At 39.1% G+C, this 13,648-nt stretch overlaps 2 protein-coding genes across 6 annotated transcripts in view; both read left to right on the top strand.

The window, feature by feature from the left end:
• LOC109845320 (FGGY carbohydrate kinase domain-containing protein) overlaps nt 1-1,785 on the top strand; it is a 21,452-nt gene extending 19,667 nt beyond the window's left edge. The window contains exons 12-15 of the mRNA XM_020414559.1: nt 411-567; nt 831-903; nt 970-1,097; nt 1,208-1,785. Coding sequence (XP_020270148.1) covers nt 411-567; nt 831-903; nt 970-1,097; nt 1,208-1,330 — 481 coding nt within the window. The 3' untranslated portion in view covers nt 1,331-1,785. The remainder of the gene's footprint in view (nt 1-410; nt 568-830; nt 904-969; nt 1,098-1,207) is intronic.
• LOC109845301 (26S proteasome regulatory subunit 4 homolog A-like) lies at nt 2,190-13,140 on the top strand. Of its 5 annotated transcripts, none has more exons than XR_002248296.1 (8): nt 2,190-2,746; nt 9,579-9,824; nt 10,350-10,519; nt 10,599-10,815; nt 11,000-11,140; nt 12,439-12,554; nt 12,683-12,732; nt 12,836-13,140. XR_002248296.1 is itself a non-coding variant. In XM_020414541.1 (7 exons), the coding sequence occupies exons 1-6, from the start codon at nt 2,294-2,296 to the stop codon at nt 12,520-12,522; spliced, it is 1,311 nt and encodes a 436-aa protein (XP_020270130.1). In that variant the 5' UTR covers nt 2,190-2,293; the 3' UTR covers nt 12,523-12,554; nt 12,836-13,140. The 5 variants fall into 5 exon arrangements, 1 of the variants encoding a protein (XP_020270130.1); XR_002248298.1 differs by having other exon boundaries at nt 12,811-13,140; XR_002248291.1 differs by having other exon boundaries at nt 12,655-12,732.

The raw sequence follows: 13,648 nt of genomic DNA, 5'->3' as shown, positions 1-13,648 counted from the left end.
CCTGAACCGAAAAGTCTCGTTATAAAATGTCTTTGCCAAAACCAGTGTAAAAGTCAAAGTAGACGCAGGGAAAGATTCATGCCAGAAAGTTTACATTATTCTAACACAAGCATAAGACTAGTATGTGAAACACCAGATCATTTGGCATATACACTACTGGAACAGACCTAATTCCCACCTTAACATCCCACTAATCTGTCGTCGTTCATAGTTGTGTATACATGTGTAAGCACATATATCATAATGTGAGATAACAGCCCCTCCTAGTGTTCCTTGCAGGAATCAAACCCTTAGCTATACCCGTTTCAGCAAGATTCTCTTCACACACTCCTCTTTAGTGTCATTTATTCTCATTTATTTGCTTAGCCTGCCAGTTTGTCTATGATATTTAAGCCTTGAATTTGGATCAGATCACCGGTTGCAGATCCAAAATCCAAGGGCATGATTTGTGGTCTAACACTTGATACAAGTGAGAAGCAGTTGGCCCTTCAATACCTTGCAACAATTCAGGGCATTGCCTATGGTACACGCCACATCCTTGAGCACTGCAACTCTCATGGGCACGAGGTACTTCCCTTGTTCATTCGTACTAATATCTGGTTCATTCAAATCTAATATGTCTCCGTTGGAGATGTAGATTCTATGTTCACACACACCCCTGCTAAAAACCTGCTTCTGAAGTTTTATCAGCTTTTGTTCACTTTGTTAGTACTCCATCATGATATCATAAGCTCGGGGACTTTGACATTTGTTGACATAAAAATATACTTACACTTTGAATTGTTGCAAGTATTGTAGTTTGCATTTAGCGGTATTTTCTTTATCTGCAGATTGACACACTTCTGGCGTGTGGTGGGTTATCAAAAAACCCTGTATATGTACAAGAACATGCAGATATTGTTGGTAAGTCTCCTCCCTTTCCTGTCTATTTGCACTCAAAGCGTACTCTGAAGTTACTGTTTCATACAGGTTGCACCATAATTCTCCCGAGAGAGAATGAATCTGTGCTCTTGGGGGCTGCTATACTTGGCGCTGTTGCTGCCAAGAAGTATCCTAGCCTTCACGAGGCCATGAAAGCACTAAATGCAGCAGGACAGGTTATATGATTAAGTACTTGGTGCTATATATTTAGGCCTAGCAGTCGCGTTTCTTATTAAGCAAATTGTTTCTTTAGGGACAAAAAGTCTTTAATCCTTTGATTTGGCAGGTTGTTCGTCCATCTAAAGACCCAAGGGTAAAGAAATATCATGACGCGAAGTATCAAGTTTTCAGGTCGCTTTATGAGCAGCAACTTTCTTATAGATCCATCATGAAGCAGGCATTGCAGTAGATACGTATGCTTCTGTTTGGTCACATAGAATTGCTGAAGTTCAAAACTTTGGGCATCCACTTCACTCACAGCTCTTTAGCTCTGTCAAAGGAATTTGAATGATTGCGCAAAGGAATTTCGGCAACTATAATGGAGGGCGGCTGCATACTTCAAAATTCAGGGATGGGCGCCATCCATGACGAGCCGTGGACCTGCATAAGGCCTGTAGTTATGTCTCTAGCTGATTTCGTTTGCCTAAACAATAAGATTAGTATCATTAAAATTCTCGCCATTTTATAGAAATTTTCTTTTTTCTTTTCTTTTTCTTCTTTTTGATCAAGCGAAGATGCAGAATGCAGAAATTATGCACTATGTGTCAGACAGTGATGCTGAGTTCTAACTTGTACTTGCCTCTGTAAATGTGAGAAAATAAGGAAAAGAAACAAGTGCAACATCCTTTGTCTGCTAATTTATCACACGTATGCCATTCAACGGTAGGCGAACTCAAGCAGTTTTCTCATCTTTCTTCACTTTCAAAGGTATCAGACTTTTTTTCTTTTTTCTTATTTGTTTCCGACTCTTATCTTTGATAATTCATTGGTGCAACAAAATGAGGTAATATTGTGGACTAGGTAGGGAACGTTTAGACTGTTTATAGATTCCTACCTCCCATAAAAAAAGAACAAGGTTGAATTACAAGAAACCCCTTCATATCTACCCCGTTTTACAAGAAACCATTGTTTTATTTTTTTATTTTCGTGCTTAAATAAGAAGATGTAACGGTAATTAAAATGCACCTTATTAGGCCCCTCAGCTTGGGCTGCAACTGAGCCCATACGTACTTAGGGCCCAGATAAACATTTATAAAATACGTCGGTGCTAGCCTCCCTCTCTCCGCTTTGCCCCCTTCTCTCGATCGAAGCCCTAAAAAGCAAACCCCACCTCTATCGATCTCTCGAAACCCTAGACGCGTCTCCGATCAGCATGGGCCAAGGAACCCCCGGCGGCCTCAACAAGCACAACCTCCCCGGCGACCGCAAGAACGACGGCGGCGACAAAAAGGAGAAGAAGTTCGAGCCCTCGGCCCCTCCTTCCCGCGTGGGCCGCAAGGCCAGGCTCCCCGTCGTCACCCCGGTGACCAAGTGCAAGCTCAGGCTCCTCAAGCTCGAGCGGATCAAGGACTATCTCCTGATGGAGGAGGAGTTCGTCGCGAACCAAGAGAGGCTGAAGCCCCACGAAGAGAAGTCCGAGGAGGATCGATCGAAGGTTGACGACCTGAGGGGGTCGCCGATGAGCGTTGGGAATCTGGAGGAGTTGATCGACGAGAATCACGCGATTGTTTCGTCGTCGGTGGGGCCGGAGTACTATGTGAGCATATTGTCGTTTGTGGATAAGGATCAGCTGGAGCCTGGATGTGCCATCTTGATGCATAACAAGGTAACAACACCGTGATATTTGTTTGCAGATCTGGGGCTTTTTTGTTCTTTAGACAACGAACTGTGCCTGATAGTACAAGAAAATTAGGGTTTATTTTGGAGCCCTATAGGAATTTTGCGCATTTGTTTCTCTAAATGCCTGTTCTGTTACTTCTGTTTGCTGGGTTTAGACAGATTTCTTAATTTTAGAAAACCTCCCTCCCTCATTTATTTTAATTCGGGGGTAAACCCTCATCAATCCTGGTCAACTTAAGTAATCCTGATTTCTTACTGGACTTTTCCCTGGCAGTAGAGGTTTCATGTACCTAATCTGGGATAAATGACAAATTGGCGGGTTAAAAACTGGTGCATTTAATTTCTATTTTCATGGTAAATGACTTCAAAGTGAAGTACATCTTAAGGTGTATTAGATGCTTAGGTGTTTATTTTAGTTGATTAGTTTGGATTGGTTTCTTCCGGGAAGATGAGGAATGCATTTTGTGAATGAAAATACTCTTACAATGTTAATGGATTGTGTTTATGAAGAACTTTTTTTTCTTCTGAATAGGTCAAAACTTTTCTTTTTTCTTTTTTTTTCTGGTGAAGGGGATTTACAGTGTTTGCTCGCTTGATTGGGCAAAATTGGTGAACCATGGGATGAAGTGGAACTTTGTGAGGATCTCAATCCTCTGTTGAACCTCTTGGCTGTGTCTCTGGCCATTGTGAACCTGAATTGTACAAGAAGAGTTGCTAGAGATAGAATTGAGAAAGAGTTGAGAGAGAATTGGGGAACATGGAGTAAGAGCTCAAAGAGAAAACAGCTTATTTCATTCATAATGATTGATCTTTACATCTCACTATTTATACAATGCAATTCTCTCTTCAAGATAACAAAGAAAACAAACGTACACTGTTCGTGCACGTGCACAGAGCTCAACAGACTTAACCGAAAACATAAAATAGTTAGGCTGACCTGGGTATTTATTTAGGACCCCAGAAGTTACAAATACTTGCAGATAAACCCCCCCAACTTCCAATCTTGCACAATAACCCTTCAACTTGCATATCCGTTGGTGTATTTGTCCTCAATTGACAGGTTAGCAGCTCTCGGCATAGTTGACGGGTTTGCATTTGTCCTTGACGCAGCACTGGAAGCAGTGGCCCCTGATAAATTCCCTCCCCTTAAATTGGACCTTGCCTCAAGGTCAAATGTGGGAAACCTTTTAACCAAATCCCAATAAGACTCCCAGGTAGAATCCAAGTGTGCACGCTGCTTCCATTTGATGAGGACCTGTGATATTAATCTATTTCCCTTCACGATTGATCTTCTGTCCAAAATCTTCTCTGGTTCATCTACTATCTCCTCCACATAGGTAGGAAAATCAACCTGAAGAATAACATCAGCTCAAATTCTCCATTTCAGTTGGAAAATATGGAAAACTGTGTGGATTTTAGCTTGTTCTGGAAGAGCCACCTTGTAAGCAACTTCTCCTATTTTTTCCAGAATTTGATAAGGCCTATAGTACTTAGGAGATAGTTTATGGGGCTTGTGCGAGGAGACACTAATCTGTCTATAGGGTTGAAGTTTAAGGAATACCCAGTCGCCCACGTTGAAGCTCCGATTACTCCAGTGCAAGTCATCAAACTTCTTCATTTTATCAGCTGCACCCTTTAAGCTATCCTTCAGAAATTGCAAGGCTATATCTCTAGAGAAAAGGACCTCATCAACTGCTTGCACCTTATAACTTTTAGGAATGTAGGACAACAAAGAAGGAGGTCTTCCATACACAGCCTCAAAGGGAGTAGTTTGAGTAGACACCTTCCAAGTGGTATTGTACTAGAATTCTGTAAGAGGCAGCCACTGACACTACTCTTTAGGCTTGTGGCAACAAAAACACCTTAGGCCTCTAGATTTTTATTTGTTATCTCAGTTTGCCCATCAATTTGAGGGTGATAGGAAGAACTAAATTGAAGTTGACTTCCCTGCAACTTGAACAACTCTCTTCAAAATGAACTTGTAAACAAGGGATCTCTGTCACTTACAATAGACTTAGGCATACCATGAAGCTTAAATACCCCTTCAAAAAATACTTAAGCCATCGACTGAGCAGTATATGGGTGAGAGTGCAAAAAAGTGAGCATATTTTGTCAATCTATCAACCACCACAAGAATGGCAGATTTGTTTTCACTCTTAGGCAGACTAGTAATAAAATCCATTGACAAATCTTCCCAGAATATGCAGGGGCTGTAGGAGCCCAGAGGATGCAACATTCTCTCCTTTAGCTTTTTGGCAAACATCACAGGCTTGAACATACCTTTGAACTTCTCTCTTCATTCCCTTCTAATAAAAAGCTCTCCTTAGTCTGCAGTGTCCTTGTAATTCGAGAATGACCCGCAGAAGGGCTATCATGGTGTTCCTTGAGTAGAGAAGTTTTTAGGTGCTGGGCATTAGGACTGATAAAAATTTTGCCTTTGTAATAGTACACCCCTTCTTGCAATAGTCTCCAGCTGGTAATTGTCCTGTTTGTAACTTGTCATCCAACTCTTTGAAGAATATATCTGTGGAACACATGAGCTTAACTCCTAACCAATCATTGTGGATAGTAGAAATAGCTAAAACTTCAAGGGTCTCTTTTGAAACTTCTTCACCTTCATAGATCCTAGATAACCCATCAACAGTCCTATTTAATCTTCCAGGTTTATACTCCACAGTGTAGTCATATCCATGCAACTTGGCAAGCCACTTATTCTGAATGCCTGTGTGTATTCTTTGCTCAAGTAAGTATCTGAGACTTTGATGATCAGTTCTAATTACAAAACTCCTTCCCAGTAAATATTGTTGCCATTTTTTTGTAGATAGGATGATGGCGAGGAGCTCCTTTTCAAAAGATTTGTTAGAGGCTGATCTATCATCCCAAACCCCTTAATAAATTTTCTATAGTAGCCTGCTAGTCCAAGAAAACCTCTTAGTCCTTTCAAAGTTTTAGGTGCGGGCCACTCAACAATGGCATTAATTTTTTGAGGATCCACACCAACTCCATCCTGTGATACAATATGCCCCAAAGACTTCACTTGTGTTTTTCCAAAACTGCATTTTGACATGTTTGCCACCAGTTTGTTAGCCTTCATGATCTCAAACACTTGCCTCAGATGAATCAGGTGATCCTGTCACTTCTTGCTATATATCAAAATGTCATCAAAGAAGACTAAGATAGATTTCCTGAGTAATTGTTTGAATATGTTGTTCATAAGAGCCTGAAAAGTTGAGGGAGCATTTGTTAAACCAAAAAGCATTACCAAAAATTTCAAAATGCTCATGATGTGTCCTGAAGGCAGTCTTTGATATATCTGGCTCATACATTCTTATCACCAGATTTCAAGTCAAGCTTGGTGAAAAATTTAGTCCCATGGAGTTCATCCAGTAGCTCATCTATAACAGGAATAGGAAATTTATCCTTGATTGTAGACTTATTTAAAGACCTGTAGTTTATGCACATCCTCCAGCCACCATCAGATTTCTTCACCATGATCACTGATGAAGAAAAAGGACTATGGCTTGGTCTGATGACACATTTTTGAAGCATTTCCTCAATCTGTTTTTCAATCTCCTCTTTCAGAAGATGTGCATGCCTATATTGTCTGATACAGATAGGTTTAGTGCATTCCTCTAAATGAATCTTATGATCTATCTTCCTGTTAGGAGGGAGATGAGGGAGTTCCTGAAAAATTATTTCATACTCTTGTATCAGTTGGTGCATATCTTCAGGTAATTCCTTTGAGTTTGCCTTTGTTGATGATTCTTGTAAGTTCATACTACACAACTGAATCAAATAGCCTTCTTCTTGCTCTCTGAAATATTTAACAATGGTTTTTTCATTAACCAATTGCATTTCACCTGGAATGACTCCTTGTAAGACTCTTTTAATTCCCTCACTTACAAAGGTAACCTGCAATTTCCTGAAGTTCAATGTAATGTCTTCCAAGGTCTTCATCCAATCAGCTCCTAGCACAATTTGACTCACTCCCATAGGCATGACCAACAGATTAACTTGAATTTTCACACCTTGACAGTCTAATGGCACCTCTTGACACACTCCAACCCCTTTTATCAACTTCCCACTAGCCACCAAGACATCAAAATTATTTGATTCAGTTATTGTCAGCCCCAGCCTTTTAACCAATTTAGAATTGATGAAGTTATGTGTTGATCCAGAATCTATTAGAATACCAACTGCTTGGTTTTTGTAATAGCCTACTATTCTAATAGTGTGGGATACAATGATTCCACTCAAGGCTTGCACTGAAATAGAGGGAGCCCCCTTCACTAAGCTCTCAGCTAGTTCTAAAGCCATAGAACATGTTTGATCTTCCTCAAAAGCATCCATACTACTATCCATGCCTCCTTCTAAAATTCCCTCCAGTATGAATAATTTCTTCTCCTTGCATTGATGGCCTTTGTGCCATTTCTCATCACAAGTAAAACACAAGTTCTAACCTCTCCTCCTTTGTATTTCTTCAAGGGTAATTTTCTTAAATTGAGAAGGGTAACAGTAGTTTTCCTTTACATGTGTATCATGGACAAAATTTGATGAAGGACCCCCTGAATTTATTTTCTCATTCTTTTGTTTATCCTCAAACAGTTTAGCCAAGGAAATTGCTTCTTTCAAAGAAGATGGCCTACCTGCTGCCACTTCATACCTTAGTTCATCTTTAAGTCCCCCTATGAATCTTTCAAGAATATGTCTCCTGGATGACTGATCATCTAAAAGGCTCAATGTTTGTTCAAACCTCCCTAAATATTCTCTAATTGTATAGGTTTGTTTCATGGTAGAAAAAGCATCATAAGGCCTCGAAAGCTCACTAGGACCAAACCGGGTGATTAATTCATCTCTAAACACATCCCATTGGTTGTAATCTTCAATATTCCTAGTGAGCCATTTATACCATTGTAAAGCTTCATCTCTCAAATAGAATGGACAAACATTGACCCACTCATCATTCTTGATGTCATAATAATAAAAAATTTGTTCAATTTGTTCTAACCATGCTACCACATTCTCACTACTAGAAAAAGAGGGGAAATCCAATCTCAAAGACTTAGGTTGAACTAACTTTTGATTACTGAAGAAAGAATTCTTTTAAGGCAGGGAATTACCAAAATTATAAGTTGATGAATGTTCATCAAAGGAATCAAACCTCTTCTGTGGTTGATGGCTAATTTCTTGAACTGGATCCCTGTAGCCTGGCCCAAGAATTCTACGAACGCCTCTTGATCCTAAACCCACAATCCTAGGGTCGCTTCTCTCTCCGGTGCTTGTTGTCTCATTGTCCATGTCTTTGGAATTCTTGAGTTCTTGCAGTTGAGAGATCTCTCGCAGTTGCATAGCTATTTGCTGATTGAACGACTCCTGTTGTCGAATGAAGGATTTCTGTTGAGTGAGGCCATCCTCCACTCGAGCAACCCTTTCATCTTGAGTCATCTCTTCCCTAGGAATTTCCTCGTGATCCGCCATGGAATCCTTTGCAGCAGCAGCTTTAGCTTCCAATTGCTCTGATACCAATTGTGAGGATCTCAATCCTCTGTTGAACCTCTTGGCTGTGTCTCTGGCCATTGTGAACCTGAATTGAACAAGAAGAGTTGCTAGAGATAGAATTGAGAAGGAGTTGAGAAAGAGTTGAGAGAGAATAGGGAAACAGGGAGTAAGAGCTCAGAGAGAAAATAGCTTATTTCATTCATAATGATTGATCTTTACATCTCACTATTTATACAATGCAATTCTCTCTTCAAGAAAACAAAGAAAACAAACTTACACCGTTCGTGCACGTGCACAGAGCTCAACAGACTTAACTGAAAACAGAAAACAGATAGGCTGAGCCGGGTATTTATTTAGGACCCCAGTAGTTACAAATACTTGCAGATAAACCCCCCTAGCTTCCAATCTTGCACAACAACCCTTCAACTTGCATATCTGTTGGTGTATCTGTCCTCAATTGACAGGTTAGCAGCTCTCGGCATAGTTGACAGGTTTGCATTTGTCCTTGACGCATCACTGGAAGCAGTGGTCCCTGACAAACTTCTTGTTTTAGTTTTCATTATAGATTGTTGCTATTATTGCCGAGTTGGGGTTCTGAAATGAATTTATGAAATTAGACGGGCTTGTGAATTAGGATTTTGAAAGAGAGGTTGGCTGTGACCATGTTTCGTGCATAAGTGGAAAATTATTATTTTTTAGTTTGATGTTAGTAAAACTGTTAAGACTTTTCCTCTTCCTAGCGACATAAGTTTCTTGTGCTTAATGATTGATTGCGCACCAGCCCACTATGACTTTTTCATTGTCATCCGATTTTGTTGTGTGCTAGAGATCAGAGAATTGTGGTGTTAGAGATCAATCCACTAAACTGTACTTTTATAATAGAAGGATTACTAATAATACTATAATAGTTACCTTATTTACAAAACTCTCCATTATCCACAAATGTATGTAAAATTCTAAATAGCAGATCTGTTAGGTCCATCCACTGGAGTTCGCAGCATAAAGCATTCTTAGTTTATCAACTCTAGTAAACTAGAAATTTATCAAGTAAATGTCTTTTCTTGTTGAATACATTTATTGTTTCAAACTCATTTCTGTTCATTTTCTGTTTTTTTTACACCTGATAACTTTTAATATGAGGGAAGCTAGATATATCTATCTACTGTTTTACCTGTCAGGTAGATCAGTTCTTCCAAATCTTGATATTGCATGTTACACTGATGAGATTCTTAAGATAATCATAGACTGCCCACGTGGTGTGTCATCAACACGTGTCATGGTTATGCACATATTCACTTTGTGTGTTACATTTATTGCAGGTCCTGTCGGTTGTAGGGCTTCTTCAAGATGATGTTGATCCTATGGTTTCTGTTATGAAAGTTGAAAAAGCTCCTTTGGAATCTTATGCTGATATTGGTGGTCTGGATGCCCAAATTCAAGAAATTAAAGAAGCAGTGGAACTCCCTTTGACTCATCCCGAGCTATACGAGGACATTGGTATAAAGCCTCCTAAAGGAGTCATACTATATGGAGAGCCTGGAACTGGAAAAACTTTGCTTGCAAAGGTTAGTGATGTTTCTGGATTTTGTGTTATTCTCCTTTGCCACATGTAGAGGCTGCATTCACTACCTTGTACAACTTATCCAAAATTTTGATAGGTATGGGTAATTGTGTTGGCATGGTGCTCTATTATGGTCTTAACTTTTTCCACAGGGCATTTGTATTAGAGAAACTAGTGGGTGATTACAGGACCCCTTTAAAGTATATCGTTCACAGAGGTTTTGAACTGCTTTGGAAGTGACCATAGAGAAGAGAAACCTTGTAGGTCACTAAATTTTTAGCCATTAGTTTTGCTGACTGCAGGTTCAAGTGCATGTGTAATTATTCAATCATGTCTTTTTCTTCATGTTTTTTCCTTCATTCAGGAACACTCCTAGAGAGTCGTGTATATATCATATATGCATGTATTTTCTTGCACCGTATTTCCTATGGCATAAAAAGTACTTTTAAAGCAAAATGTCACTATATACATCATCAAGTATGGCGTCGTTAAGTATGGCGTCTGATATGTCTTAATGTTTTCCTTTCAGGCTGTGGCTAACTCTACGTCAGCAACTTTCTTACGTGTTGTGGGAAGTGAACTGATACAGAAGTACTTGGGTGACGGTCCAAAACTTGTGAGGGAACTATTTAGGGTCGCAGATGATCTTTCACCATCAATAGTCTTCATTGATGAAATAGATGCAGTTGGTACTAAAAGGTAACTTGGTGAAAATTATTGGTAGAAATGCAACTTGTTGTGTCATCCATTGATCAGAGTTTTGTTGGGTTTCATATAGGTATGATGCTCATTCAGGAGGAGAGCGTGAAATACAGAGAACCATGTTGGAATTGCTGAACCAATTAGATGGCTTCGATTCAAGAGGGGATGTTAAGGTTATTCTCGCAACAAACAAAATCGAAAGTCTTGATCCAGCCTTGCTTCGTCCTGGACGAATTGACAGGAAAATAGAATTTCCCCTTCCAGATATTAAAACAAGACGACGCATTTTCCAGGTACATTCATATTCTGGGGTATATTTAGGATCCATGGTTTCATATGGAAGCGTATTCCAAGTTTTCCAAATAAAGTCCTTTCCAGCCTTTAGACTATAGAGATGTCCTATTTTGACTGTTTTCTTGCTGCTATTGCATCTTTATTTAATGCATGTTTCTCAATGTTTGCACATCTTTTATGTAGATACATACATCCAGAATGACATTGGCTGATGATGTCAACTTGGAAGAATTCGTTATGACAAAAGATGAGTTTTCTGGAGCTGATATCAAGGCGATCTGTACAGAAGCTGGCTTGCTTGCTCTGAGAGAGCGCAGAATGAAGGTAAGGCTGTGTTTTCAGTGTAAAATTATGTTATTTTCTTTAGGTTTAACAAACAACCAGCATAAAAAATTAATATTGTAAGAAAATTTTGAAATATACATATCTTATTTGAAAATGTGATTACATGCATTGTTCATGGTCTCTATATGCAATCATTTTATGAATATTTGTTAAATAGTGATTGTCTGGTTTGTGTCTCTAAATGCAAACATTTTATGAACGGTTGTTAAATAGTGATTGTCTGCATGATTCATAGTTTCTAAATGCAAACATTTTATGAATATTTGTTAAATAGAGCTTGTCTGCATGGTTCATCATCTCTAAAGTTGCACTATTATTTTGTCACTCTTGTAGTTTCTTTCTTCAACTCGCATTTTTCTTCAGGTGTCCGTTCAGGCATTAGTTACTTGTTAGATAGTGATCATGTTCTGACTTCTTTTTTCATCTGCAAGGCATTCCTTAATATTCCCATGAGGGAAATCTTCGTGCTTCATCCCATGTCGCTAGAAAACCGTGGTACTCAGTTAATCAGTATGCGGAGATGATGATAATTTGGCTTTTCGTAAGCCATTAGTATATTCATTCATAAATATATCTGAATGGATTTTGATAACTACCACTAAATTGCTCGACAAAGTTGGTATAGCAGTTTCATTTTGCCTTTACTTGTTTCCCATAGCTTTTGCCAGGCCCAGAATAAAGTCTAGTCTCAAGGGGTATTTCTCTGACAAAAACCATTTTTAAGTGTTGACTTAGCGTTAACCTCAAATTGTTGCCATCTTAGGTCAACGATGAAATATCTCCACCGCTTTCTGAGGTTTTTGCTCCTTTGCAGTAGTTCCTTGGTAGCATTTTACGCAAATGTAGTTTGTTTCAGGGGGATGTTTGTAAGTGTCCTGGTCAATTTTTATATGAACCTAGGAAGGTAGTATTATATTAGGGTCGATCTGGCCTTTCTTATGACAGCTTAGTTGCGCTACGAGTGCTGTTGCCATTTCCTCTTTCACACAAGCCGTTTCATCCCTCCTCTTAAAGTTGTCAGCAACACTAGGCACTTGTTTGGATTCAGATCATAGCTTTTACCGTCATATCTGGGGACAGATCATGTTACCATCTTAAACTTTGCTTCAATTAGTGAATCAGTTTTTGCCAGATGGTAAAGATGATGACAATCTGTTGATACCATAAGCTAAGGTTGCTTCTAATTTGACATTCATTGCTTTTATGCTGTTCATATTTATTTCTCTAATTATTTATAGCTTTTGTTTGGTCGCAATGCTAACTGGTACCTGCTTCAGGTAACCCATACTGATTTCAAGAAGGCTAAGGAGAAGGTGATGTTCAAGAAGAAGGAAGGAGTGCCCGAGGGATTATATATGTGATAGCTGGTTATATAAAGGTTTTCGAGTAGCAGGTAAACACTGGCACTCGTATATTCTCAGGAAATAAAGATTCATAGGAGTAGATAGAAAATCATTATATATCTGATTTTTTTTTTCTCTCTCTCTCTAAAGTTGGATTTCTTCAAATGAACTCGACCAGATTCTATCGCAAGCTGAATATATATCTGGCAACTATTAGTCCTCTTCTAGGTATCATTAAACATGTTTTCATATTAAAACCTTTTTATTTTCAGCGCTAGCAATTAGCGATCAATTGTGACTCGCTAGTTTCTTTCTTCTTTTCCTTTCCTAGGTGTATCTCCTACCAAGACGACTTGTATCATCAATGAGCTGAATTGCTCATATTTCAGGTGCAATTATCAAGACTTTAAGGGGCACGCATATTTCCATAGATGTCTTCCAATGCGTGCCGGTGTTGGATTAACTTGGCATGTAAGCGTTGTCTCGTAATGAACTTGGCATGTAAGAATTGTCATTATGTGGCGATAATGGGTCTTTTTCTTTAATACTGGGGGCTCTTTCATTCTCGTATTGTACAAGAATGAATGCCAAGAATATCGGTATGAATATCTATGGTTATTTTGCTTTTATTGAACCTCTCCAGTTGTGTTGTCTACATCTCACTAAGTTCTCTCGTGTGACGTGCCCGGGGATGTTAGCATTTCTAGGATAATTACTGCCTCTCTATGGGCCTCTTTATAGGCCTACTTGGGATACATCAAGGTTTTAGCCATGGCTCTTGTTGGTTGCCCAATAAGATTAACAGACGGAAAAGCACGGTAAGTGAAATAGCTATTTTCGTATTTTGTTGCTTTTGCACGTTTAATAGTGATACGTTGAAGGTTTTCGGGCCGGGATCAAATCCTGATCCACTTGGTTCTCTCGTGACTGATTGGCTAATGCATGATCCTTAGAAGCGCACGCGTCATTGCAATTTTATTTATTTTTGCTGATAATAGGCTCGGTTACTTATTTAATGCTGATTCAATGATTCCGCAGGTACTTTAGTTCCTCTTTGCATTGATATCGCAAATTTTCATCGTGTTGTTTTTTAAATTGGTAGTGTACGGTTACATGATTTTTTGATGTGAACGAGTTATCTAAT

Source organism: Asparagus officinalis, chromosome 1 (assembly GCF_001876935.1).
Source record: "Asparagus officinalis chromosome 1, Aspof.V1, whole genome shotgun sequence".
Taxonomy (NCBI): domain Eukaryota; kingdom Viridiplantae; phylum Streptophyta; class Magnoliopsida; order Asparagales; family Asparagaceae; genus Asparagus; species Asparagus officinalis.
This window is presented reverse-complemented; position numbering and strand designations above follow the sequence as displayed.